Raw genomic sequence first — 27,518 nt, 5'->3', positions numbered from 1 at the left:
TGTAGAGGGCCTCCTGGATTTCCTAGTAGTTAAGAACCATGACTATTTTCTGTGTGTTTCTCTTGTGGGGCCTGTTGAGTTTCCCACTTGTGATTCTCTGCTTCATACCATTCTTCTCTCTGTATTCTGATGACTGTTTGGAAAACAGCCTGTACATAATCCGTAATAGGGATGTATTGAGAGCTTTTCCTCTAGAGTCCATAGCTGATAAGCCTTTCTTTTGTGTTTTTCAACTCCTGGAAAAGAGAATGAATCTGACTTGTTTAGATTAGCCTATGAATGAATCCTCCTTGGGTCAAGTGTTTATACCTGGCCATTGCTGTGGCTGAAAATAATTAGACTCTTAAAGACTGTGATGAATGCAGGCAGGCTCTAGCCTCTGGTGTTAATACCTAGAATGTCTCCTAGTCTAGTAATTGGAAAGGAATGGGAGATGAAACAATGAATACAAGTATAGACCACTTTTTTGAGAAGATTGGTTTTGAATCTAGAGTGAGGAGTGAGCAGCAATCAGGGAAAAAGATGATTGAAGGAGAGACTAAGCATGTTTAAGTCTGATGGGAAGCATCTGTAGAAAAGATGTTGAAGATACATGTAAAAGAATAGTTTGTGGTGGTGGCATGGCAAGAGAAGGCAAGAAAGGATTCAGTGCACAACTGACAAACTAGGATGAAGGATGCATCTTCCCTGATAAATAGCAGGAAGGAAAACTAATGAAATGTTTAAAAATGAGGATAATAATTTTATAATCAGAAATTAGGTTTGTTTGTTGATGAGACAGTAATAACCCTGAACACTTCAATGTCATTTACTGGCTATTAATTATTGAGTACAGGTTTAGTATCTCCCCATGCAAAGTGTTATATTGCCATTTCTACAAGAGTAAGCTTCAGTTTTTATAACTTAAACTTACATCTTATCTGATATAAAAATGAATATTGTATATTTTTTAATTATTCATTATGTTCTGTCTTGTGTTCCCATTTAACAACTTTGTCTTTTCTCTTGTTTTTCATAGGCTTTGGTGAAGCATGTCCAGTCTAAAGGATATCCAAATGAACGTTTTGAACTTCTCACCAATTTCCCTCGGAGGAAACTCTCTCATCTGGACTATGATATTACATTACAGGAGGCAGGCCTTTGTCCTCAAGAGACTGTCTTTGTACAGGAAAGAAATTAACATCATGGCCTGACCTCTCTCAGCTTACCCCTTTTTTTCCCTTTTTCTGTGAGATACCATGTCACTGAGTATGCATTTTGGCTCATAGGACCATAGAGCCAAAGTTGGGCAAGCAAGTCACCTGCCTTCTCTTCTGTTTCTTGTTCTCTCCTGTAATCAGCCTCACCTCCCGCCCTCCCCCCCTGCCTTTTTTTCCTCCTCTCCCATTTCCTTCTTTTTCCTACTTTTTTCTCTCTTTCTTACCTAATCTGGTGACCAAATGGAAGTGTTAGGATAAGACCTCCTAGTACTGGCAGCAGGAAATGTGTGTTCCAATAAGTGGTCTCTTACACAGCACTTTTAGGGGATCAAATGAAATGTTACTCTTCAGACTCCATTGGTAAAGGAATGGCCAGATTCAGAATAAGAACAGCCTCTCTGTTTTGTAAGCCCTTTTTTTAGTAGGGAGAAGAAATTCTCTAACACATGTTTTGTTTTGTTGTTCATGTAGGAAATACCACGTAACAAAGTGCCCAGGCTTTTGTTTACATGGAAAAAGCATCCTTTATAATTACTGCTCATTATATTTAATATTTTTCTCAAAGAACTGCCATCTGGAATTATTTCCATGATATGTGTTATTGACAGAAAGAGTGTTAAATTAGGGTGAGTAGCATGGAGTGGCTTTCAATATCCTAGCCTGAGACAGCTTTCTTCGTTATTACTCTATAAACTATCTTGATCCTGCTAATCTTGGAATGGACATTTTGTGAGCACGTTGTGGTGACTAGAATAGGAAGGTACTTGCCAGTACAGCATATTAATTCCTTTGGCCCTTCCATTGTTTGGGTCCAGAAGTGATCTATAGGAAGGCAGCTGTTCAGTAATCATGAGTACAATGGCTTGTAGTTGTAACCACTATGGTTATTGATTGTCCTATGTGCTTTAAGGCATACTTAATGTATGCCCTGGGGGAAAAAGAAGTTGAAGCTGAGAGTTGCTAACCATGTTCCTTTGGTTAGAAATAATGATTTATCTTTTACCCTTGGTTGGAACTGTCTCTGAAAGGCTCTGGTGATTGAATGAGCTTAATTCCTCATGCAGTTTTTTACAAAAGGTATCAAAACTGAAAACTTAGCTCTAATAGGAGGACCTTTAAAATCAGTTCATAAGACAACATTTAGTAATGGAAGTGGGGAAGATTACCTGTAATTTTCGGGTGTGAGTTTTTTGTGCCAACAAAAGCTACATTCAAATTGTAGTTGGTGAGCGCTTTTTTCAGTGTTATTTAGAAGAGGTTGTCTTGAATCTGTAATACGATTAGACTTACCAGCTTCACGTTATGCTCAATTCTTATTTTGAGCTTTAGAGTCCTCTGAACGGGTAGTAGTAATTCTGGTGGCAAAATCAGAACTTTAACTTGTTATAAAATCATAATACAGAGTGAACCTGTTTTGTTGATTGGGATTTAGATTGATTCTTCTACTTGAGGAACATAAATTGCTATTACTCAGAGACCTTTAGGTTCCCATCTATTTTATTAAGATCACTCTCTTGGCAACTGGGGGATTTAAAAAAAAATGCTTGTGTGTTGCTAGTACACAATTAGAGAATACGGTTTCTAATGGTTGGACTTTGAGGGACCCTCCCTAAAGAATGAGTTATGTATGTCCTCAAGGAAATCATGGAAAATTCTGTTTATTCTTCAGTGAGTCCTTTTGAATTAATGTTCTTACATTTTTTTCTAAGTCTGTGTAAGTGCTTATGTATAAGTATATAATTGTATAAATATTTATAAATATATTTATATAATTACAATTTCATTTATACCTTGAGTCAAAGTTCTCTCTTTAGATTGGTGACTGAGTAATACCACTTTGGTGTATTTTCATAGGCTCTCGAGGCTAACTAGCAGCTTCTGATTTATTGAGGAAGCATGGTTTTCATGTTAATTCCTCAATTGTTTCTCTGAACTTGGATAATATACTTGCTATCTGAAGAACAGAGCTATATACAAAGGTGCATTAGAGGGTTAAAAAAAAACTATTGGTCATAGACAAGGTCAAAAATCTAAAAATTCAGGGAGGCACAGGGTACGAGGTGAGGTTATGCTCAGCTTTGGTGCTGTGATGGCACCTATCTCCACTCTCAGCAGAGTCACAGCTAAAGTCCAAATCTGTTAAAAATATGAAGTCAAGAATTTTCCCCATAGGATTCTGTTTCATTCTTTTACCTACTAGTTTCTCTTTGTAAAACATATCTAGAAAACTTAAGACAACATGTTCATTAATGATAAGATGTAGTTCTTTCTGATAAGCTCAGCTCTGGCATATCCATGTATAAGAAACCAAAGTAACTTTTTCAACTTTGATTACTATGAGATGACCACATCAAAGTGATATAAGTAAGCATATCAAAGAGATGGGGCATGAGATATTGATCCAACTTAAATAAAACAGGGGTTTTTAGAGTACAAGATGTAGAGGATTTTATTTTATTCTGAGGCAGGAGTGTAATTATCCTGGGTTTGGTATACAGGCCTACAAGGAAGGCATTATGAATTGTACACAGGAAGAGTATGGATTGTGCTTTGTTCAAGAACTTAATACACTTTATTAGTAAGTCATTTTCTCTGCAAATTCCTTAGCTCTTTGGAGGAGAGGTTTTATTGAATAGATAAAATGAAGTTAGTAAGATTAGGTAAAAATAGTCACTCCTCATAGGTGTTGGAAACAGCTTGAAAGAGACCTTAAAAGGTAGGAAGGAAAAGAACAAGCTAGGCTTTGATGAGAGTAGATGACAGAAGACAAATATATGGAGATGAAATGAAAATTAGTAGGGAGGAAAGTAACAGGAAATCATTTGAATTTGATTTATGAAGGGACCAGAGAAGAGAACAGCCAAATGGGGAAAGAACAGGAAAGTAATTTTGAGTAACTAACAAGTACTAAGTGCTTCATGTGCATTTCCTTCTTTAATCTCCCTAAGGACTCCACAAAATGCATATTTTCCCCGTTTTATAGATAAGTAAGAAAATTGAAGTTCAGAGAACTTGTTCAGGATGTCACAGCTAGTAAGTGGCAAAATCAGAGCTGGCATTCATGCTTTTTTTCACTCCCGTGCTGTGGTCTCCTACAACAGGAATCAATTTGTTCAAAAGGTTATCTTCTCATTGTTTGGCTCTGTAAGTTATTTGGTTTTGTTTCCTTAAAGCTTGTGAGATTTGTACTATGCCTATATAGTCTTATTTACACCATTATTTTCAGCAGCTGATTACTAATTGTTTTTTAAAAATGATGCACTGATGAAAATGTGAAAGGAAAATAACTATGGCACTATTTGCCAAGAAAAAAATGAAAAGGATAAAAAAGAATTTTATCAACTTTTTTTTTTAACCATTTTTCAGAAAAGATACAATTATCTTTTCTATATCCCATCTATATTAGATTGTTGAACATTCTGTGTGTGTATTTTTAAATCTTCTATAAAATTCTACTTCCTTGACTCTGTAAGTTAACAGTTATTTGAGTCCTTAATCAAAGTTGGAAAAACCTTAATCTAAGATCTGCTTCCTGCCTGTTTTATCCAGTTGGAGAGACACACTACACATGAGATAATAGAACATGTAAACACTTACTTTCCTGAGTCTGAACCATAATTACAATAGAAGTTTAGAAAAGGTAAAAAATAGTGTAAGTTTTATTTAGGGAAGTAAAACTGAAAAGTGGCAAAACACGTTTTCTTTTGATTCCCCTGTATTCTTTAGTACCAGCTTTTGAAACTGCTAGATTTAGGGTGTGACGTATAACAATAAGACATTACTAGGAAAGAAGTATTGATCCCAGGATTAAAGATTTAAGCGAGCAGGGATCTCTTGGACATTTAGGAAAATACCAGAGGGAGCCACTTGCTACTGGAAAGGGAAGATTTAACTTCTTTTCCTGGGTACACATTAAATGTATTGTATATTATATGCAGAAGGGGCACTGTATGTAGGTATGAAGTATACTTGGGTTACATCTCTGCCTCTAATTAACAGAGAATTGGACTAGATCAATAGTTCTTAGTCTGATCAAGTAAAAGGTCTTGTAACATTAAAATCCGGCAGTGGTGGGGAGTTGTGGGGTTAAGTATGGTGGAGAAAATATAAGTGTGCCTGTGGAATTGCAGACCCTTTCCAGAGACTCTGGGAACCCACAGATTGTAGACCACTGAATTATATTATCTCTGAATCCTCTCCACTCCAAAATTTAATGCTCTTGAGTCTCCTCCTTTTATTTTATATATTAATCCCTAGAGTAATCTAAAGTATTCTTATTAATCAGTTCTTGCTTTTTTCCCTGTGTCCAGGTTTCATTTGTCCAGTAACTTGATCTACCCATACTGTGATGATTGAAATCTCCAGAAGGAGAGTATAATAGTTTCAGGTTTACTAATGACGTTTTAAACACAATTCATTACTTTTAATTAAAACTTAATGCTGTCTTCCTAATCAGTGTTGAGTGTGACTAAAATGTAATAAGAACCAATCATTTCACTGACAGCCAGAGTTAAATTTAATTCTTTATGTGTGCTTAAACAAAGCAGTTTACTGACTAAGCAGTTGTTAGGAAATTGATTTGTGTAAATTGTAGAATTCACTTGGTTTTGACAGAAACAGGTTTTTCAGGATCGAATTAGGTTGACCTTTAAAAGTATTTCTTATCCCATAGAGTGTATCTCCATGGTGTCATTTTCTGTCTTTCTGGGTCTCTTTCATTTAGAGCCAAAGAGAGAGAGTAAATAGTACTCAGAAGTATTACTCAATAGTAAATCACGGAATGGAGGTTGATGAGTAAGTAAAGTCTTGTGTAAAACTAAATGATAGTAAGAAGAACCCACCCTTCTGGTGAACATAGCAATTTTCCAATAAACATAAGCCTTGATAAAAGCCACTTAAGGACAGCTGTGTACTTTGAATATTTAACTTCATTTATTTGCCTTGCTTAGCATTTTACTTACTGTCTTGCCATGAAACTTAGTATTACACTGTATACATTTTAGAATAGTGGTAAAAATGTTCTGTAGTACTGAAAATAACCAACATAGAACACCAAGCCAGTGTGGTGATTTCTCCTGATATGTCGAAATTCTGTATTTCAGTGATGGCTGTTTTGGTCTTTGATTCACCTATGTGTCAGTCCTGCTAGAGAGACAGATTAGAATCTTAGCGTTTTTTTAAATAGAGATTATGATGAGCTTGGTAGTTTTCCCATGAAATGATTGTGTGATTAAATTATTGAATGTAATGAGACCCTTAATTAGAAAATCTTTTAATACAACTTTCTCTTTACGTTTCCATTCTCTTCTTGATTTTTGACATCTGTTCTCAGAAAATGTCATGATTTTTAATGAAATTGGATATGTTTAAGAAATTCCATTTCTGACTTTTAATAACTTTTCATTTTTTATAAATTAATATACCAGGAAAGAATTTGAGGCAAACATCATTTTTTATAACTCTCTCTCTACATAGGAATCCTTATTCCAAGTATAGGATAGCTAGTCCATGATACCCTTCCCCCTTCTTTAGCTTATGGAATGCTGTTGTATTGCTTAGAATCTCAGTCTTTCTCATAAACATAATAGTTTTGGTACAGGCTTTTCTTTGACATATGATCTCAAAGTAGAGTTGAGCAATCTAATATGAACTACCTTAATAAAACATAATTTAGTATTTCTGTAAAGCATTTTCAAAAGATAACCAGACTTACTTGTAGGATTAGAGATATAAATACTGATGGTAGTATTTTGCCTAAGAACAATCACATATTAATCTATAAATATGGACATTTGCCTTGTTGTACTTAATTCTGTTGCACCAAACAACAAGTTTTTGTTGTTTGCTTAATAGTGTTTCCTCTACAGAGATCAAAATGCCCTAAGATTTTATATCCCTTATAAAGTCACTTGGGTTTATGGATTGGAAGAATAAGCTCTAATTAATGTAAGAAAAATTTTATCTCCATTGAAAGAAATTATTAATCTAACTTGGCCACCATGAATCACTCATTTATTAGAAATGATAAATCAAATGGGAAACATTTCAAATCATTAGATAAATTCTGACTTGGAATTGAATTCTCCCCTCCTTAAAGTCTTTTCTATTTGGTTTTTTTCATAGACTCAATATGGGCATCTTAACTGATAAGGGAGAGAAATTCTCGGTCTGGAACCATTCCCTGCCATTCTGCTTTTTTTTTTCCTTTGTCAAGGTCGCTGACTCTAGTACATGTCACCAGGACATATTCAAGTTAATGACATTGGAGTGTTGATGCTCAGTTGGATATCTTTCTGTTTTCAACAAAATGGTTTTATAGTATGCTTTTCTCAAGCTTCTGTGTTCTTAATAATGAAAAATATCAATAAATGGTGTGATTCAAAATATAAATAGGATTTTGACACTAATCATATGCTCTTAACAGTAACTTTTTGATAATTTAACTGCCCTGTAAGTTAAACCTCACATGGAGTGACCAGTGCCACCAGAAAATCCCCTCTTACCTGCTAATTAGAATGAAAGTAGTATGTGACCTCCACATTTCAGCTAATTAGTAATAAGCTTGTAGTGGCTGTTTATCTTAACCTTTTTGGGGACTTGGGCCTTGTTCCTTTCCTAGGTTTGTCCCTTAGATTTGGAAAGACTATTTATAACTTGCTGGGAGACAGACAGTAAAGCTGTGAGATAATCCTCTAGTCTTAGATGTAGAGAAATGAGTACAGGTTGATGCTTATATGATACTTGGATTTTGAGGGGCTTCCAGCCAAGCTTTGGCATGAATCTTAGAAATAATTTTATTCACTCCTTTAAGAATCTTTTTTTTAAGAACGGTTTTCCTTTTGATTGTTAACAACTTCTAATCATCTGGTGTCTTTATTATTATTATTTTAACCTTTTAAGAAAGAGAGTAGGTATTGATTGTTCCATGGAAACTCTCAGGAGTGTTTGTAGGCTTCTCTGCATGCTTTGTATGAGTTCAGTTTTAACTGCGTTTTGAATCATCTGGAATGTCCAATTCTGGTGTCTTCACTATTGTGTTTTTTCAACATTTTTCATGTCATTTTCCAAACCTCACTTCCCATCTTACTCGGAGAAGTTAATCAAGGAATGGAATTTGGGGATAGGGACGAGGGTGGGTTGGGGACTTGAGTGAAGTCAACTTAGGGTATTTGCTTTAGTGTTCTCAAGCAGTTTCTAACGGAATTTAGAAATTCCCTGGGATGTTTGTATACTCAACTTATTCTGGATAAAGTGGTGGTCTCAGTGAGATTTGCATTGTTAATGCAGGACAAGCTCTAAATTTAATTTGTAGTGTAACTTGGTTATTGAATCCAAGAAGGTAATGGACAGAGACAGTGCTCCTATTGTAGTGTTTCTGGCAAGTGCTCCCTAAAATGCACATAACATATAGTTCTCAATTTTCAGGGCTTTAATCCCATGGTGCTAGGAGAGATCATTTGTTTCTGCAGTTCTTCTCAAGAGTGGGAAGAAGGCTTTGGGACCAGTGAGAAAGGGGCGACAGGATCATCCGCTAAATTTTTTTGTTCAAGACACTTGACAGACCCTCCTGTATATCTAGTAAGAGATAATAAAGGTGCTAGGGAAAGCCTTAAATTTGAAGACATAAGGAGACCATAGAAAATATAAACTTGTAGGAGGAGAAGAACATGCTGTTAGATAAAGCAGAGCTGTAACTGCCGGCTAAGACTCAATGGAACTTCCACTTGCTCTAAAACCAGGGAAATCTTAGATAACTGGGTGTGATATCTATAGACACACATGGTCTATAGGTAAATAATGTCTAAAGTGAGGGTCTTTCCCTTGGTGATCCTCTGGTTTTGGCTGTACCAAATTGTGAATATTCTTGCTGTGTTGTACCCAGTTAACTTTATATTGATACTGCAACTTGAATTGGGGAGGGGGCGGTGGGACATTTGGGGTGGGGGAGGGAAAGGGAGTCTTTCGAAGACATCAGCTCACTGTGCTGAGAGAGGGACCAAACTCAAGGAAACCTCTGATCTATAAATTCAACTGCTGCATTTTTTTATAAATACATGTAAATGTCCTGTTGTAATATTTGATCTTGGAAATAAAATCAAAAACTTTTCAGTATTAGTTTTTTTGCGTTACTGTTTTTGTGAGGTAAGACTGGGTACTGTTGATGCTTTTGTTAATACAATTCGGGTTTGCTTGCCCTCATGTTCTCATGTTGAGGACACTGATGTTTACTGACAAAGGTTAGTTCTTTTATCAAGGGTAACGTACGTTAGCTTCTTCTCTACTCTTAGTTATATGTTGAACATTCATGATAAAAGCTCTATGAATGTTGACTGAACTGTTCATGAAATTGTTGGGTTAGATAGCGTTGTAAGGAAACTAAGATTATATATTTGACGTATTGGCAGTCCAATGAATACGTCACATAGAGTCTAGTCTTTCAGACCAACAGTGACTAATGACTAAGGACTCAGCTTAGGTGAAGGAAAAAAGTAATTACTAAATTAATGGGAGAAAAGCCAAGAGTTACAGAGATTGTGATGAGCAAAACAGACACAGTCCCTGCCCTCAGAGAACCTCCTTTTCAGTGAGGAATACAGATGGTAAACAAATGAAAAAAATAACAGATTTTATTCAAACACTATGAACAGAACCGGGACAGGAGCCAGTAGAGATTTCTGCTTTAAATAATATGTTGGGGAGTCAACTTTTAGGCTGACACAGGAAGGATGAAAAAGGGGCCCATGCTAAAAGCTGGAAAATTTCCAAGGAGAACAAGTATAAGGGCTGTGGAGCAGGAAAGTTCTTGATGTGTCTGAGGTATTGAGGGAAGGCCAATGTGTCTGGCATGTAGTAAGCAAAGGGAGTGGCATAAAATATGTAAAAGCCAGATCATACAACACATTAGGCCTGGTAAAGAGTACATATACTGTTCATAGTTTAATGAGAAGCCGTGAATATGAAGATAAACTGGAAAAGAGACTGTTGCAGTGATTAGGGTACAAAGTGGAAATTGCCTGGACTAGAGTAATAGCAATGGAACTTCGGTGTAGCGTATGATGCATTCTAAAGTAAAAATGTAAAGACAACTGTTGGATTAGATGTGGGGCAGTGAGGGAAAGAGAAATGGAGAGTGACACGTTTCAGGCAGTGGGTAGGTAGTGATGTCATTCCTGAGACAGACAGACTGGTGGATCAAGCAGATTTAGTGGGAAAATCATTTTGGATGTGTTCACTGTGGCACTTCCAAGTGCAGGTGTAGTACAGCATGTTGAACACGTGATTGATGCCTGGAGGAGAGGTGAACTGAACTTAGGAGATTTTAGAAATCATCAGTGTTACAGATGGAGTTTAGAGCCATGAGAAAGAATGAGGTCACTAGGGAGAAAGAGAACATGGTCCAGAACCCAGGCCTGGAGATTACCAACATGAAGAGGCCCAGTCTAGGAGATGTGACCCGTGGAGGAGGAGAAACACCAGAGTGAGCTGTCAAGGGAGCCAAGAGTGAGAATGTTCAAGAAGCATCTAGTCGCCAACTATGTCTAATTCTGTCTAGGGTCAAGTGTTCAATAGTCAAGAAGTCACTGGAGACTAAGAACAGTTTCAGTGTGATGCTGGAGATGGAAGCTTAATTTGAGTATTTGTTACATTTTTATACTAATGAAGAAAAAAAGGGAAAAAAATCCCAGACTTCCTCTTCAGTGAACTGGTATAAATGGCAACCCTTTCAACATTTTTTAATCTTCCTTTTTTCTCTCTCTCCAATTAAGGAAAATGTGCTTCCTTATTTAGTCAGCTGTCAGTTGAGGCTGAAACCCACCCACAAGGAAGCTGATGAGTCTGTCACTCTTATTTGGGAAAGACTGGCCTGATTGTAATCATCTTTTCCTTTTCCCTTCTACCAGTGAATTCCATCTTCTCAGCTTCCTTTATTCCTTGCTCAAATCCCACCTCCAGTTGAGGATGGAACATCTATTCTGTTTTTGAAAGCCTTTCAGCCTTGGGAAGCCTTTTATGGCATTAGGCAAATAGTTTTCCCACCCTGTTTGCTTCCTGTTTGCTTCCCCGTAGAAGTATCACCAACCAAGTGATAATTAGTAGCTGTTCCTCTAATAGAGCCAACCTCTAATATCATTAACATATCTGCAAAAAGATAATGTTCTGTCACAGCAGTGACCAGGCCTCTGTGACCATAGAGGTCTTACCAAAAGGGAGTGAAGAATTTGACCTAAGCTGGCCTTACTTAGTATGTTTATAGCAAGTATATAGTTTCTAAAAGAAGTCTTGTTCATAAGATTAATCATTTAATTATTTGTCACAAATTTACCCTAAGGAACAAAGACTTAAACTGCCCTCACCAGCCTAAACTAAGTTTAGCTCTTTAAGGTGTTAAAGTCAAATTCCAGCATTTTCCTTTGCTGGAGCATACCTAGGATGGGAATAGCTATGTCATAGTTGGTAAATGATACTGTCAAACAGTTAACCAAAGTGGTCATACTAATTTACACTCCCACCAGCAATGTTCTATTCCAGTTGCTTCACATTCTTACCAATATTTTTAATTTAAGCCATTCCAGTAGGTGTTTGGTAGTATCCATTGTGGTTTTAATTTGCCTTTTCTTAATGAGTTAGAGCTTTTCATGTACTAATTGGCTATTTGGTGATCCTTTTTGAGAAGTGCCTGCTGAAGTCATTTGCCCAGTTTTTACTGGTTTTTGTCTTTTTCTTCACTGGTTTGTAGGAGTTCTTTATAATTCCAGGCATGAGACCTTTGTCATATATATTGTGAATGTTTTTTCCTATCTGTAGTTTGCTTTTTCACTCTCATAATGTCTTTTGAAAGTGGTTCTTTAGATTTTAAGTTCCATTTATCAGTCTTCATGGTCCCTGCTTTTCACGTCCTGTTTAAAAAATCTTTGCCACTTTCCACTTCATTTTTACTTACCTATGCTATTTATATGCCTCTTCCCCCACAGTTGAGATTCATGAGAGCAGGGGCTGCTGTATCTTACTCTGCTGTGTAGACTCAGAATCTAGCATAGAGCTTAGAACACGGTAGGAACTCAGGAATCGCTTGATTAATGAATGAATTCATGCACTGGCTGGAGTCACTGCACAGAGATTCTACTAATGATGAAAACAAACAATACTGAGAACACCCTTGGTGCATATGTATGAGAAGGAAAATTATGTTATTAATATTCCTTTAAACTGTATATAAGCTTTCTATGCTTTCTATGAAATTTCTGGGCATGCAGATGTATATGTACCTGACACAAAAGCTGGTAAGCCACTCTGGGAAAGTTCATTAAATAGGATCCAGTTTCCATTTTCATGATAAAAGGGAATCATTTAGAGCCCAAGTGAATTCTTATGTCACCCAGAGAATTGAATTTTGATAGAAGATACTAGGCTGAGGACTCACAAAACTTTATATTAAGAACAAATATTATTCACCTTATAAAACACATTCACAAACTATCTCATTAGATCTTCACAACAGACTTAAAGCAAGTAAAATAAGTATTAGATTAGCTTCATCATGCATATGAAGAGATTATAGCCCAGAGGAATTTGACTTGCTCAGAGTAACAGTGAGTGAGTTTGGGGAAATGATCCTATGTCATCTAACTATACTCTATAGCCCCACGCATTGATACTTGAGATTTTTTTTCCCAACCCAAATTCCAACTAGCTTCTTGGAGGCAATGCTAAAGTGCTTTGGCATCTAAGAGATCTGGGTCTCAATTTCTGCTACAAATACCTATTAGCTATGTGAATTTGCGTATTTCACTGAGCCTCAGTAATAATCTGGGCCTCAGTTTCTCATTTACAAAATGATACCTACCTCACAAGTTTATTTTGAGAAGTAAGAGGCAAGGTTCCTCTCACAGCATAAGATGCAAGCCCTCTCATTTTCTTGGATTTCAGCAAAAGGATTTTACATACAGTATCTGTTAGAACATCTCATGAAAGAAAGTGAAAGTTATTCAGTCCTGTCCAACTCTGGGAACACATGGACTATAGCCCGCCAGGCTTCTCTGTCCATGGAATTCTTCAGGCAAGAATGCTGAAGTGGGTGGCCGTTCCCTTCTCCAGGGAATCTTCCCAACCCAGGGATCAAACCCAGGTCTCCCGCATTGCAGGTATATTCTTTACCATCTTAGCCACTAGGGAAGCCCAAGGAAACCAAAGTAGGTAGCTTATCCCTTCTCTAGGGGATCTTCCCAAGCCAGGGATCAAACTGGGGTCTCCTGCATTGCAGGCGCTGAGCCACCAGAACATCTCAGTTAGGCAATTAGAATGGTTTGATGGCAAACTGTCAGATATCATTCAGATTTTAGAATGTATTTCTGTTCTGAACCCAATGGCTTACTTATAGCAAGTACTGTTATACTATTAAAATGGTGGTACAAGATGATGGTGGCCTGGAGCTTGAAAGTTAGAAAGTTAAAAAGCTATTAAAGGAAGCACAGCGAAGAGCAAAGTCAGGGAGGAGATAAGGAAAAAAAATGGTTGCCCTGCTTGGTGCTGTTTTTTTCAGAGCCCAAACTTTGCAGAGAGTGAAACAGATATGGGCAGATAGTGTGTCAAACACTGTTGCTGCTTGGGAAAGGAGGATAAGATATTTCTCATGGGTGCCATCCTCTGACTCACTAAGGCATTTCAGCTCACGAGGCCATGCCTCCTGGTTCCTTTCTTAGTGTCACATGAAAATGAGCAGAGGGTGGGTCATCAGGAGAGGGCTCTTCAGAAGAGGAAAGCTTCCCTGATGGAGACCTGTAGGCAGTATTGTGGGGGCATGTCTCCACACCATGCACCCGCCTGGGTGACCTCTGCATATAAACAGTGCCTCCCTGGCCCATTGTAGGCGTCCTGAAAGAACAACCTGCATTCCAGCCCTGCAGGAGTCCCAGCTGAGGCCACAGGAGTTTAAGCCCACTCTGAACACGGAGCCCTTTTCCAGGTTCTCTGTCTCTCATCCTGATTCTTGCCACTGGAAGCAGGTAAGCAGAAATGAAAGGGCCCAGTGAGGGGATGGCCAGCTAATAGTTTGGTCTAGCTTTTAAAAGCACAAACTTCTAATCCAGAGGATACCTGCCTCAGCCGCTGAGCTCTGTATGACTTCAGGCAATTTAACATCTCTCTGCCTCAGTCTATCAACTTCAAACCTTTACACATGCTTAGAATACTTTTCCCTTCCAAACTTTGCCCATCTGATACCTTGTTGTCAAGTGTTAGTTTGGATAGCACTTCCTCCAGGAGGCTCTGCATGCTTCTGCAGGCAGAATTAGGCAATCCTCGGTGCTTCCATCACACCTTCAGTTGGACAGTTCTGCTCAGTACTTGCTCATTGCCTGGTTAGTGTCCCCGCCAGACTTTAAGTTCCTCAAGAGAAGAGGTTGTCTCTGGTTCACCAGAGTGAATAGTGCCTTGGCAGACAGTGGTCACTTAATATAATATTTGACTGATGAAAGAATGATAAAAAGGCTGGCTAAGTAATAAGTAAGGTAGATCTAGAGACACACAGAATTTACAAGCTCTTCTGTATGACTTAGCTGATCACTTAAAACTGTTACCCAGACATCTAGCTAATGAGTTGTTCACTTACCCCAGATCTCAGCTTAGATCAGGGCCTCCCCTAAGGTCTGGTGGTAGTTTGACCTTATGACCTGGCTTGTCTCTTCACGTATCCAATTGGCCAAACTCTGCTAATCTGGCTCACATTTGTGGAAGCATTTCTAAAAATACTGTGATTTCTAGAGGAACAAAGTCAGAGGGAGGAAGTGAAATTCAAACTGAGCCACTGCCCTGTGAGATGCCGCAGCAGCACAAGTGCTTTGAGCGGAGAAGTAGGACAGCCAGGATCCTCTGAATCCCACTCATCCCAAAGGCCACGCTCAATTTAGTTTTCCTCTGCATGTTCATATCTTTTCCTTTCCCTTATTTATTTATTTAGCTGCACCGGGTCTTAGTTGCAGCACGTGGGACCTTTGATCTTCCTTGTGGCACGAGGGATCTTTTCAGTTGGCCTGTGGGGTCTGGTTCTCTGATCAGAGATGGAACCTGGGCCCCCTGCATTGGTAGCATGAGGTCTTAGCCACTGAACCACCAGGGAACCCATTAGTTTCCCTTCTAAAACTCCAGATTGGAAATATGTCCATAGAAGAGATTAGGGGTTTGTCCATGTCAGTGATCTATGTCTAGACAGGCCTTACTCATAGGTGGAATGATTCAAAAGCAGCTGAAGGTATTCCTGAACAGAAGTTTCTCCCAGCCTGAGAGTGTGTCTCCAAGTCCAGGCACACACCAGTCCTTTCTTGGGCCCCTAACAAAATGTCAGTCATCTGGGAGGTGTGTAGGTTAACTTGCTAACAGCCTGGATTGGTTAGTTCACTCTGGATTGGAGACATACTGAGAGCCCGGCGGGAGGCTGCATCACAAACTGTTGGGGGTGAGGAGTTGTTACCTTACAGGCGCCCTGTCTCCTGACCACAAACCTAGGGAGGAAACAGCCGGTACCATATCAACTTGGAGGACTACTTCAGAAAAAGATGGCTCCATGGTGGTCCGCTGGGGGATGGGGTAGGGGAAGGGACACGCCATCCCTCCTGATCCCTCGTGCCTCCCCTTCCCTCTAGGCCTCTTGTATCTCTGGGGAAAGGGCCACTGTTCCTCCATATCCTACCCCCATCTGCTCCAACGTGTGCCCCCCCCTCCACAGAGATCTGAACTTGCTTGTATCAGGGACAAGTTATTTTACTCACCGTGAGAAATATGGCTTAGAGAGCAAAAACCCAGTGGAAAGGGCACATGGTGAAGGCAACTCATCCCGCTAAAATAATAGCAATTGCATCAGGATATTCCCTGCTGGGAGGAGCCGCTGAGATGTTTGGGCTCTGAGATTAGGGGAAGTAAAGATCACCAAGGACTGTGGAGGCTGGGGAATGTGGGAGGTGGGGGCTGACAGCATAAGAGCACCCCACCCCTTCGCACCCCACCCAAATGGCCTTCTCAATGCTGTGTCTGACACCAGTCTCTATAAAAGATGAAGTCTGGACAAATAAAAAATCCTAGGCTAATTAAGGTGGTTTGTTTGTTTTTAATTAAGTTCATAATTTGTAAAACCATTTTTAAAAAGGTATAATAAAATTAAAATTTAGATAGTCTTTCCCAGGAAGGAGTACTGGAAGATGATAGTAATATTTCTTAGTGGTAAGAATCCATTTTGTAAACCAGTTGTGTTTACATGGATGTTGTTCAATTATTCCACACAACTGGTAAGGGCAAATATATACATTATGCTTAATTCTTTAACTCTGAAATATTATATATTTATTTATATGTTTATATGTAAAAGGGAGATTGGGGTGGAGGCTCTGATCCACACATATTTTCTGATTATGGGCAAAGCTATCTGTTAGGAGAGGAGTGTCAAGAGCCTTAAGGTTGAGACAGACATGTAACTGAATTGCAAAGTGGCAACAAACCCCTTCTTGGAGATGTCATGGTATAGGGTTTTTCAGATTCACACTGACCTGAGTCTACCAAATACTAATCCTATTCTAATTCATATACATAAAAAATTCACAGATCAGTGAAAATTTAAAAGGGAGAAATGGCTAAAAGTAACAGTGTAGAGGAGGCATTTTTCAACCTATCTGGACACAATATTTTAATTTTTAATCAATTTTATTGATATATAATTAAAATATAAAATTCACAAATTTTAAGAGTAATTTGGTGAGTTTTGCCAATATATGTAGTTGTGGTATTCACCAGAATCTGGATATAGAACATTTCTATCACCTCAAAAATTTTCCTTATGTCCCTTATATTAATCCCCCTCTTCTATTCCCAGCACCTGGCAATCACTGATCCCATCACTAGACTATAGTCCTGCCTTTTCTAGAAGTTCATATAAACAGAATCATACCCTGAGTAGTTTTCTGGCTTCATTCATTTAGCAAGATACCTTTGAGATTCATCCACATTGTTGCATGTATCAGTAGCTTATTGTGTTTTTATTTTGGGGGGATTTTTTCTGCCACATGACTTGTGGAGGAGTCTCAGTACCCTGACCAGGGATTGAACCCAGGCTACAGAAGTGAAAGCTCAGAATCCTTAACCACTAGGCCACCAGGCAACTCCCCTGAATGGTAGTTTTGAAGAGCAAAAATTTTTAATTTTGAAGTCATTTTTCACTTTTTATAGATTACCCTTTTTGTATTCTATCTAATAAATCTTTATCTAATCCAAAATCCCAATGATTTTCTCTACTTAAAAAAAAAATTGTATTAGATTTTAGATCCCATGGTCCACTTCAAGGTAAATATTGAATAAGGTTTCCAGTAATAGGCAAAATACATATTTTTGTTCCAGGATCATTTGTTGAAGAGATTCTCCTTTTCCCACTAAAATATCTTTTTCAAAAATCATTTGATCATATGTGTATAACTTTATTTCTGAATTCTTCAGTCTGTCCCAGTGGTCCGTATGTCTGTATACACCATTATTTCACTGTGGGATTACTGTAGCTTTATTTGTCTTAAAATCACATGATATAAGTCCTCCAACTTTGCTCTTCTTTTCAAAATTGTTTTGAAAAATCTAGGTTCTTTGCTTTTCCATGTAAATTTAGATTCAGCTTGCCAATTTCTACAACAAAACTCTAGTAGGGTTTTGACTGAGGTTGCATTGATATTGAGTCTTTTGATTCGTGAGCATGTTTATCTCTGCATTTATTTGGGTTTTCTTTTTCTCAGCAATGTTTTATAATTTCTAGTGTACAGGTCTTGCACAGATTTTGTTAAATTTATCTGTATTTTCTATTAATATTTTATGCTATTATAAATATTCTTTTAAATTTTATAATTTATCATTGCTTATATAGAGAAATACAATTGATTTTTGTGTATTTAATTTTTTATTTGGTAACCTTGCTAAACTCACCTGTTCATTCTAGTAACTTTTTAATAGATTCCTTATAATTTTCCATGCAGATAATCATGTTACCTGTGACTAATGACATTCTTACTTCTTTCTTTCGTATCTGTGGCTTTTGCTGCTTTTTATTTTATTGCCCTGGAAAAGATCCCCTGTACGATGTTGAATGGAAGTAGTGACAATGGACACCTTGAAAATGACAACTTTTCAAGGACAGAGCAAGAGGATGACACCCCGCCCTGTGCTCTGGGGGTTTCCCCTACCTGTCAGTCCCAGTAACAGAGCTACATGACCCTGCTTCCATTGGTTCCAGGACACTGTCCTCTCCTGTGTGATGGCATGCTCACGGACCTGCTCCCGCATTCTGGGGCTGAGCCTCGGGACTACAGCCCTGTTTGCTGCTGTGACCAACACACTGCTCCTGTTTCCTAACTGGGATGTGACCTACCTCTTGAGGGGCCTCATTGGCAGGCATGCCATGCTGGGCTCTGGGCTTTGGGGAGGAGGCCTCATGGTAAGTGTCCAGGGTTCCCTGAGTGTGAATTCCCAAAGTGTCCCCCAGGGGTGGAGAAACAAAGTCAGGGTGAGGGAAGGAGTTTCGTAATTTCTTGAAAATAAGTTTGAACTAACAGATTGTGAATCTATAGCAACTCCAAGGGATAGAAGACCCTAGAAGACTGATCAAAGTTTGCTGGATTTTGGACTAGATAGGCTGGGTGTGAACGCTGCCATCCATGGAATCACATCAGGCTAGTCATTCAAAATTGGGTCCTGACAGTCAAAGCCAAACCCTCTGGGAAATACTGGATAACTAAGTCCATATGAGATGTCCAACCACTCTGTTTCAACAGCCTTAGGTGGCAATTAGAGATGTAAATTACCTAATATTTTCTTAACACACATCCCTCTTCTTCCAGGTTCTCACTGCAGCTACCCTGATCTCCCTGATGGGCTGGAGATATGGCTGCTTCAGTAAGATCGGGCCCTGCCAAAGGGTAAGAACCCAATTCTACTCTTCTAAGAGCTAGAATGTCCCCACATTTTACAACTTAGAGGCAGAGTCAGTTTTGGGGTATGAAGTCAGGTCCTGATCATACTTCTTAAAAGCCCTAAGCTCTCTGGCAAGGTTTTTGAACCTGAGGTCCTTCTGTTAAAATGAGAGGTTAGAGAACCAAGTCCAGGGAATATTAATGAACCATGAATGTCTACACATTTGTGGGGAGCTGTTCTTTTAAAATGTATTTTATTGAAGTATTGTTATTTACAATGTCCTGTTAATTTCTACAGTACAGCAAAGTGATTCAGTTATACATGAGCTGTTCTTATTATTAGTTTTAGCCTGTTGAACAATAGGGACATGAATTACATTCTTGTAGTCATATGTCATTGATAGAAAATTTCCTGGCTATTTTTTTTTTTTAGAGTTTCTCCAGAGATCTGATGACTAGATTCTAGTCTAACCTCTCCATTTCACAGAGAATGAAACTGAGGCCCAGAATAAATGTGCACTTTATTAATTACAGCAGCATCTATATATATTTGAAATATCTTAGTACGTAAGTGTATAAGGTGTATTGCTTATTCAGCCTCAGACACATGAATCTGTGTCCTTTTTACAGTAAATCTACAGTCTGCTTTGATATCTACAACCCACATGTTGGGAACCCCGCTGACTGAGAATTACATGTTAAAGAATGAAATATAAACACCCACACATCTCATTCACTATCTGTTCTCAGTCGTGTCTGGTTTTCTCCTAGGCAAGTGGCCCTCAGATTTGAATGCGTGCATCAGAATTCCTGCAGGCTGTGCTAAAACACAGATTGCTGGCACTCCCCACCCCGAGAGTTTCTGACTCCATGGGACTGGGTTGGAGGGAGGAGAATTTGCATTTCTAACAAGTTTCCAGGTGATGTGATGTTGCTGGGACAGGGACCATATTTCCAGAATCACCATCCTAGGCTTATGTCAGACTAATTCATCTTGAATCTTTTAACTTAAGAGTCAAAAGTTAGTATGCATCTTTCTTTGGCTCCTCCTGAGTTTTAAACCAGCTTGACATCAGTGGGAAAATGACTATGATTCTATATAAAAACTATATATGGTTTCTGTATATATATATGTGTGTGTGTGTGTATATATATATATATATGTTTTATTTAAACTTTTAAAATATGTTCTTTTGGAAGGTGAAAAAAAAATCTAGTACTCTGAGAAAGAAACCAATTTGGAAGTTAGAATCCTGCCAAGGAAATAAACACGTTGCTATCTTTTGGGAGGGAAATGAGTGGTGCACAGACTAGAAAAGTACAATGACAGAACTCAAGTCATTTCAGAGTGTAATCTCTGACTTGGTCTCCCCATCTCTGTGTCTCTGTCTCCCTCCCTCCCTCCTTTCCTTTCTTCTTCTCCTTCTTCCTCCCTTCCTTCCTTGATTTGAGAAAGAGAGGAATCATGGATGGCAGCTTGGAACTTTTGAAGAAATATAGCTTTCCCTTAAAAGGGTTGGAGTGGGGCTTGGATAACCAGTCTGACCCTTTAAGCCAGGGACTGAATGACTGCAGTCTGAGTGTACAAGTTTTTGATGCCAATCTGCTGAGAAGCTCTGAAGAGTCTGTTGAGTCAGGCTGAGCTTGCTGCCTGGTCCAGGTGCCAGTGTTTCCCCCTTCCCCCTTCTGTTCCTTCTTTCCCACCCCTTCCTGGCTCTACTCAGTGATCCCTTGTCAACCAACCCTACCCTGGTTATGTTTTCAAGGAGGTGCTGTGGGCAGAATTATCCCCGTGACTGGGGAAAGCCTGAGCACCAGAGAAGTGAGACTTGTCCAGATCGACCCACAAGTCACCTAGTCATTGAGTCATGACCCCATCTCAGGCTCACTGTTTCTTCTCTCCTCGTGTAGATGCTTACTGCTCTGTTGTCAAGTGGCCTGGCTTTGCTTGGAGCCTTGATTTGCTTTATCACTTCTGGAGTAGCCCTGAAAGATGGTCCTTTTTGCATGTTCGATGTCTCACCCTTCAATCAGACACAGGCTTGGAAACATGGTTACCCATTCAAAGACCTACATAACAGGTAAATGGATGGAAACGCAGATTTGCAGTTTTTCGGAAAGAGAAAGACACACATGGGCTACAAACCCCTTTTGGTCACGTACTCTAGCATCCTGCTTCTCTGATTCTTAGAAAATTGCAAATACAGAAAGAGTCACCCTCAAAAGTCTAATCCTATGACCTGAGCTGAGGGTGAACCCAGGTTTCTATTGAGGTTGCTTGGACTTTTCTTACTTATTCCAACCCCTGGTCTCCTTATTTTTGGGGACAGGAATTATTTGTATGACCATTCCCTCTGGAACTCTGTCTGCCTGGAGCCTTCTAAAGCTGTCGTTTGGCACGTGTGCTTCTTCTCCACCCTTCTGTGCATCAGCCTCCTCCAGATTCTCCTGGTGGTCATTCATTTCATCAACAGCTTCCTGGGCCTTTTCTGCAGCCTCTGTGAGAAGTGACAGGTAATGCCCTCTCATACATGAGTGTTTTCATCATGTGCTGCCTCGAACCTTTCCTGGAAGAGAGGGTACGAATTATAAACAAATTTCCCTTTAGGAAGTCATGTGGCAATAATAACAATGATTCCTTGCATATATATTGAATGATACAATGCATTTTAAATCAATTACTGCAAGATGATATATTAATGGAAGAAATAGTTAAATCATTATTATTGTGTAGGAACTTATAGTCCATGAAATGTCCTCCAGCCATGATCTCATTTCAGCTTCTCAACAGCCCCGTAAAACTGGCCACATGTTAGAAATGAAGTTGAGGCTCCTGGAGGATAATGGACGTGCCGCCCAAAAGCACTTAATTAAGTTCAGGAAAAGTCAGTACTGGAGCCCCTATCTTCCAAATTCAAGTTCACCAGCTTGTTAATAAGGCTGAATTTTGTGGCTCCTGAATTCATAGGTTGAAGCTATAGCATTCAATGTGACTTTGGAGATAGGACCTTTAAGAAGCAAACTAAGGCTGAATGAGTGAAAGATGCTCAGTTATGTCTGACTCTCTGTGACCCCATGGACTGTAGCCTTCCAGGTTCCTCTGTCCATGGGGATTCTCCAGGCAAGAATACTGGAGTGGATTGCCATGCCCTCCTCCAGGGGATCTTCCCAAGGGATCAACCCAAGTCTCCTGCACTGCAGGAGAATTCTTTACCAAATGAGCCACCAGGGAAGCCCTAAGCCTTAACTTAGGTTAGACGGGGTTATAAGAGTGGGACCCTAATCCAGTAAGACTAGCATCCTTATAAAAAGAGGATGAGACAACAAGTACATGAAAAGATGCTTAATATTACTAATCATCAGGGAAATGCAAGTACAAACCATAATGAGATATCACCTTATACCTGTTAGAATGGCTATTATCAAAAAGGAAAGAAAGAACAAATGTTAGTGAGGATGTGGAGAAAAAAGAACTCGTGCCCTGTTGATGTGAATGTAAACTGGTTTAACCACTATGGAAAACAGTATGGAGATTCCTCAAAAAACTGAAAAAAGAACTACCACATGATCCAGCAATACCACTTTGGGGTATCTATCTGAAGCAAACAGTAACACTAATTCAAAAAGATATCTGCACCCTCATGTTTGTTGCAGCATTATTTTCAATAGCCAAAACATGGAAACAATTTAAGTGTCTATCAACAGGTGAATGGAGGGCTTTCTCGGTGGCTCAGTGGTAAAGAATATGCTGGTAAATGCAGGAGACACAGGTTTGACCCCTAGTCCTGGAAGATCCCACATGCCCAGGAGCATCTAAGTTCATCACCACAACTATTGAGCCTGTGCTCTAGAGCCTGGGAACCCCAACTATTGAGCCCACGTGCTGCCACTACTGAAGCCCAGGTGCCCTGGAGCCTGTGCTCTGCAATAAGAGAAGGACCACAATAAGAAGCCGGCACACTGCAATTAAAGAGTAGCCCCTGCTCACCGCAACTAGAGAAAAGCCCATGCAGCATCAAAGACCCAGCACAACCAAAAAATAAATAAATAGATGAATGGATAAAGAAGTTATACTACACACACACAATGGAATATTCTTCAGACCAAAAAAAGACAGAAATACTGCCATTTGTGACAACATGGATGGACCTAAGTGAAATAAGTCACACAAAGACAGATACCATATGATCTCATTTATATATGGAATTTAAAACAATAGCCACTGGAGGAATCAACCTGCCTGACCTCAGGCTCTACTACAAAGCAACAGCCATCAAGACAGTATGGTACTGGCACAAAGACAGAAATATAGATCAATGGAATAAAATAGAAAGCCCAGAGATAAATCCACACACCTATGGACACCTTATCTTTTGACAAAGGAGGCAAGAATATACAACGGATTAAAGACAATCGCTTTAACAAGTGGTGCTGGAAAAACTGGTCAACCACTTGTAAAAGAATGAAACTAGAACACTTTCTAACACCATTCACAAAAATAAATTCAAAATGGATTAAAGATCTAAATGTAATACCAGAAACTATAAAACTCCTAGAGGAGAACATAGGCAAAACACTCTCTGACATAAATCACAGCAGGATCTTCTATGATCCACCTCCCAGAATACTGGAAATAAAAGCAAAAATAAACAAATGGGACCTAATTAAAATTAAAAGCTTCTGCACAACAAAGGAAACTATAAGCAAGGTGAAAAGACAGCCTTCAAAATGGGAGAAAATAATAGCAAATGAAGCAACTGACAAACAACTAATCTCAAAAATATACATGCAACTCCTGCAGCTCAATTCCGGAAAAATAAATGACCCAATCAAAAAATGGGCCAAAGAACTAAACAGACATTTCTCCAAAGAAGACATACAGATGGCTAACAAACAACTGAAAAGATGCTCAACATCACTCATTATTAGAGAAATGCAAATCAAAACCACAGTGAGGTACCATTTCACACCAGTCAGAATGGCTGCGATCCAAAAGTCTACAAGCAATAAATGCTGGAGAGGGTGTGGAGAAAAAGGGAACCCTCTTTACACTGTTGGTGGGAATGCAAACTAGTACAGCCACTATGGAGAACAGTGTCGAGATTCCTTTAAAAACTGCAAATAGAACTGCCTTATGACCCAGCAATCCCACTGCTGGGCATACACACTGAGGAAACTGGAATTGAAAGAGACATGTGTACCCTAATGTTCATCGAAGCACTGTTTATAATAGCCAGGACGTGGAAGCAACCTAGATGTCCATCAGCAGACGAATGGATAAGAAAGCTGTAGTACATATACACAATGGAGTATTACTCAGCCATTAAAAAGAATACATTTGAATCAGTTCTAATGAGGTGGATGAAACTGGAGCTGATTATACAGAGTGAAGTAAGCCAGAAAGAAAAACACCAATACGGTATACTAACACATATATATGGAATTTAGAAAGATGGTAATGATAACCATTGCTGTCTTGTATGCGAGACAGCAAAAGAGACACAGATGTATAGAACAGACTTTTGGAGTCTGTGGGAGAGGGCGAGGGTGGGATGATTTGGGAGAATGGCATTGAAACATGTATACTATCATGTAAGAAATGAATCGCCAGTCTAGGTTTGATACAGGATACAGGATGCTTGGGGCTGGTGCACTAGGACGACCCAACAGAGATGATATGGGGAGGGTGGTGGGAGAGGGGTTCAGGGTTGGGAACTCATGTACACCTGTGGCGGATTCATGTCAATGTATGGCAAAACCAATACAGTATTGTAAAGTGAAAAAAAAAAACCAATAGCCACCAAACCAAGTTTACAGATACAGTGACAGACAATTGGTTGCCAGACATAGGGCTGGGGAGTGAGAGAAATGGATGAAGGGAGTCAAAAGGTACAAACTTCTAATTATAAAATAGTTAAGTCACGGGTATGGAATGTATAACATGTGACTACTAATATGTAGTGCATAAAGTTCCTAAGACAATAATCTTTAAAAAAATTTTTGTAAACAAAACAAACCAAAACCAAAAATTTTTGTAACTAACATATAGTGCCAATGTTAACTAGAATTATTGTGATGATCATTTTGCAATATATACAAATATGAAATCATTATGTTGTACACTTGAAACAAATATAATGTCATATGTTAATTATACTATAAAAATGACAATGTAGTATATTTCCAGAATAAAAGCATGATTAAGCTTCAGAAAGTTTATTCACCTATAATAATAGATTTAAGGAGGAAAAAATCCTAATAATTTTCTTCATAAAGTCTGAAAAGGCATTTGATAAAATTCAACATACATTCTTTACATCCTCTTTCTTTTCTTAATTTTTTTTTAAAAAATTAGTTATTTGACTGCACTGAATCTTAGCTACAATCCGAGGATCTCTGTTGTGACATGCATATTCTTAATTGTGGCATGCAGGATGCAGTTTACTGACCAGGGATCGAACCCTGGCCCCCTGCCCTGGGAACACAGAGTCTTAGCCACTGGACAATCATGGAAGCCCCTCAACATACATTCTTAATAAAACTCAAGGAAATGAGAAGACACCTCCCTCTTTATCATAATACAACATAACTATCTCAACTTAAAAGTCAGCATCATGCTTAATGGAGGAATACTAGAAGCAATCTCACTAAAGTTCCAAATAGATGATACTCACTATCATCATTATCATTTAATATGGTTCTTGAGGTATTAGCCCAAGCAAGTATTCAAAGGGAAATTAACAAATATAAAATAGGAAAGATGGTGACGTTCCCATTATATTTTGAGAATATGATTGCACATCTAGAGCACTCAAATTATATTACAAAGAATAAGAACTTCACATATCTAGGTACAAAATAAATATACAGAATGAAAAATCTTCATGTATACAAATACCAAACAGTTAACAGACATGGAGATGGGAAATTCAATTTATATTAAAAACAAAAAGAAAAAAAAAACATAGCTACCAACATAACAAGAATGTGAAACACTTTTTTCTATCTTTTAGTTTCTCTTTATTTACTTACTTTTTGGCTGCACCATACCGTGTGGCTGTGAGAACCTCATTTCCTGTCCAGGGAGAAAACCAAGGCCCTTGACAGTGAAAGTGAGAAGTCCCAACCACTGGATCACCAGAGAAGTCCCAAGAAAGTGAAATATTTATTGAAGAGAACTTAAAAATATTACTGGACACAAACTTGCATATAAATGCATACCATGAACTTCAATAAGAAGACTTAACATCATAAAATATGAATGCCCTTTAATCTATAAATTTAACAAGATTAATAAAGTCACCAATGACATTTGGTGGAAAAGGATATGGAATTAGATAAGCTGGTTTTAAATTCACATGAAAAATGAACAATCTAGGATAGCCAGGAAACTTCTGAAGGAGAAGGCAATGAGGTGGGACTATACTAGATATTAAAAGCTAATGTAAAACTACAATAATTACAACAGTGTGTACACTAAATGGAGTCCAGAGATAGAAATAAATATTTTTGAGTATTTAGTATATGCTAAAAAAAGATGTGGGAAAAAAAGAAAGTAGATGATAAACCAGATCTGTCTCTCCATGGGAGCACAGAGGAAAAGGCCACGTGAGGACACAGCCAGAAGGTAACCATCTGCAAGACAAGGAGAAAGGTCTCAGTCGAAATCAACCTTGTTGGCACCTTGATCTTGGACTTCTAGCCTCCAGAAAATAAATTTCCATTGTTTAAGTCATCCAGCCTGTAGTATTTTGTTATGGCAGCCTGAGCTGACTAATCCACCAGTGTTCAGTGCATTTCAGTAAGTGGTATATACTGAGTACCCACTGTGTGCTCCATGTCTGAGGCATGATCCTTGCCTTTGGGCCTGTCCCTGTCCTTGAAGAGCTCATGGTCAGGTTAGGGAAACACATCGACTAATACTTTGAATGTCATACGGTAAGGACCATGTTAGAGGTCAATCCAGGAATAATGAGAGATTGAGGCAATCTGTCAAGAGATGAAGGAAGGCTTCAGTCATGTCTGAACTGATTCTTGAAATGGTTAGCCCATTAAAGAGTGAAGGGAGCGTTTCCTCAGCTGAGGAAAGAGAAGGCTCAAAAGCATGGAGGTGAGACACACGATGGTGAGGGTGGAGACCTGTGATGCCACAGCTCCTTCAATGTGAAACGCCGAAAGCAGAAGACCTCCCTGTCTCCTATTTTGGGACCTTTGGTCAGTATGGCACTGGCCGAGTTTCTTCTCTTAGTTTTTGAAGCTGACAGGATAATGAAGCTTTCTAAAACGGGACCAGGACTGGTGCACTCATTAGCAGAAAATGCATCCTAAGTCTGCTCCTTCCTGACCTTTGCCCTGGAGCAGCAGTGTGGTGAGGCTGGGGGATCTG

The 27,518-nt window shown here is 38.8% G+C and overlaps 2 protein-coding genes across 6 annotated transcripts in view; both read left to right on the top strand.

The window, feature by feature from the left end:
• The window catches only part of UBXN7 (UBX domain protein 7), a 57,025-nt gene extending 47,714 nt beyond the window's left edge, over positions 1-9,311 (top strand). Inside the window, exon 11 of the mRNA XM_004003007.4 lies at positions 1,019-9,311. Coding sequence (XP_004003056.1) covers positions 1,019-1,180 — 162 coding nt within the window. The 3' untranslated portion in view covers positions 1,181-9,311. The remainder of the gene's footprint in view (positions 1-1,018) is intronic.
• Positions 4,039-26,867, top strand: TM4SF19 (transmembrane 4 L six family member 19). Of its 5 annotated transcripts, none has more exons than XM_042232779.2 (6): positions 4,039-14,203; positions 18,457-18,657; positions 19,061-19,138; positions 21,044-21,213; positions 21,463-21,646; positions 26,728-26,867. In XM_042232779.2, the coding sequence occupies exons 2-5, from the start codon at positions 18,478-18,480 to the stop codon at positions 21,641-21,643; spliced, it is 609 nt and encodes a 202-aa protein (XP_042088713.1). In that variant the 5' UTR covers positions 4,039-14,203; positions 18,457-18,477; the 3' UTR covers positions 21,644-21,646; positions 26,728-26,867. The 5 variants fall into 5 exon arrangements, with proteins under 5 accessions (XP_042088713.1, XP_042088714.1, XP_060275170.1 ...); XM_042232780.2 differs by lacking the exon at positions 26,728-26,867 and adding an exon at positions 26,216-26,458; XM_060419187.1 differs by lacking the exon at positions 26,728-26,867 and adding an exon at positions 25,566-26,095.
• The last annotated feature ends 651 nt before the right edge of the window (positions 26,868-27,518 follow it).

Source organism: Ovis aries, chromosome 1, assembly GCF_016772045.2.
Source record: "Ovis aries strain OAR_USU_Benz2616 breed Rambouillet chromosome 1, ARS-UI_Ramb_v3.0, whole genome shotgun sequence".
Classification (NCBI taxonomy): domain Eukaryota; kingdom Metazoa; phylum Chordata; class Mammalia; order Artiodactyla; family Bovidae; genus Ovis; species Ovis aries.
The sequence above is the reverse complement of the archived record's forward strand: the minus strand, read 5'-3'. Positions and strand labels throughout refer to the sequence as shown.

Bases quoted from the DNA above. Each gene is read 5' to 3' on its own strand.
- TM4SF19 (XM_042232779.2), top strand. From the start codon at position 18,478: ATGGCATGCTCACGGACCTGCTCCCGCATTCTGGGGCTGAGCCTCGGG. The intron at 18,658-19,060 runs GTAAGTGTCCAG...CTCTTCTTCCAG, and splicing joins TTTGGGGAGGAGGCCTCATG to GTTCTCACTGCAGCTACCCT. The intron at 19,139-21,043 runs GTAAGAACCCAA...CTCCTCGTGTAG, and splicing joins AGATCGGGCCCTGCCAAAGG to ATGCTTACTGCTCTGTTGTC.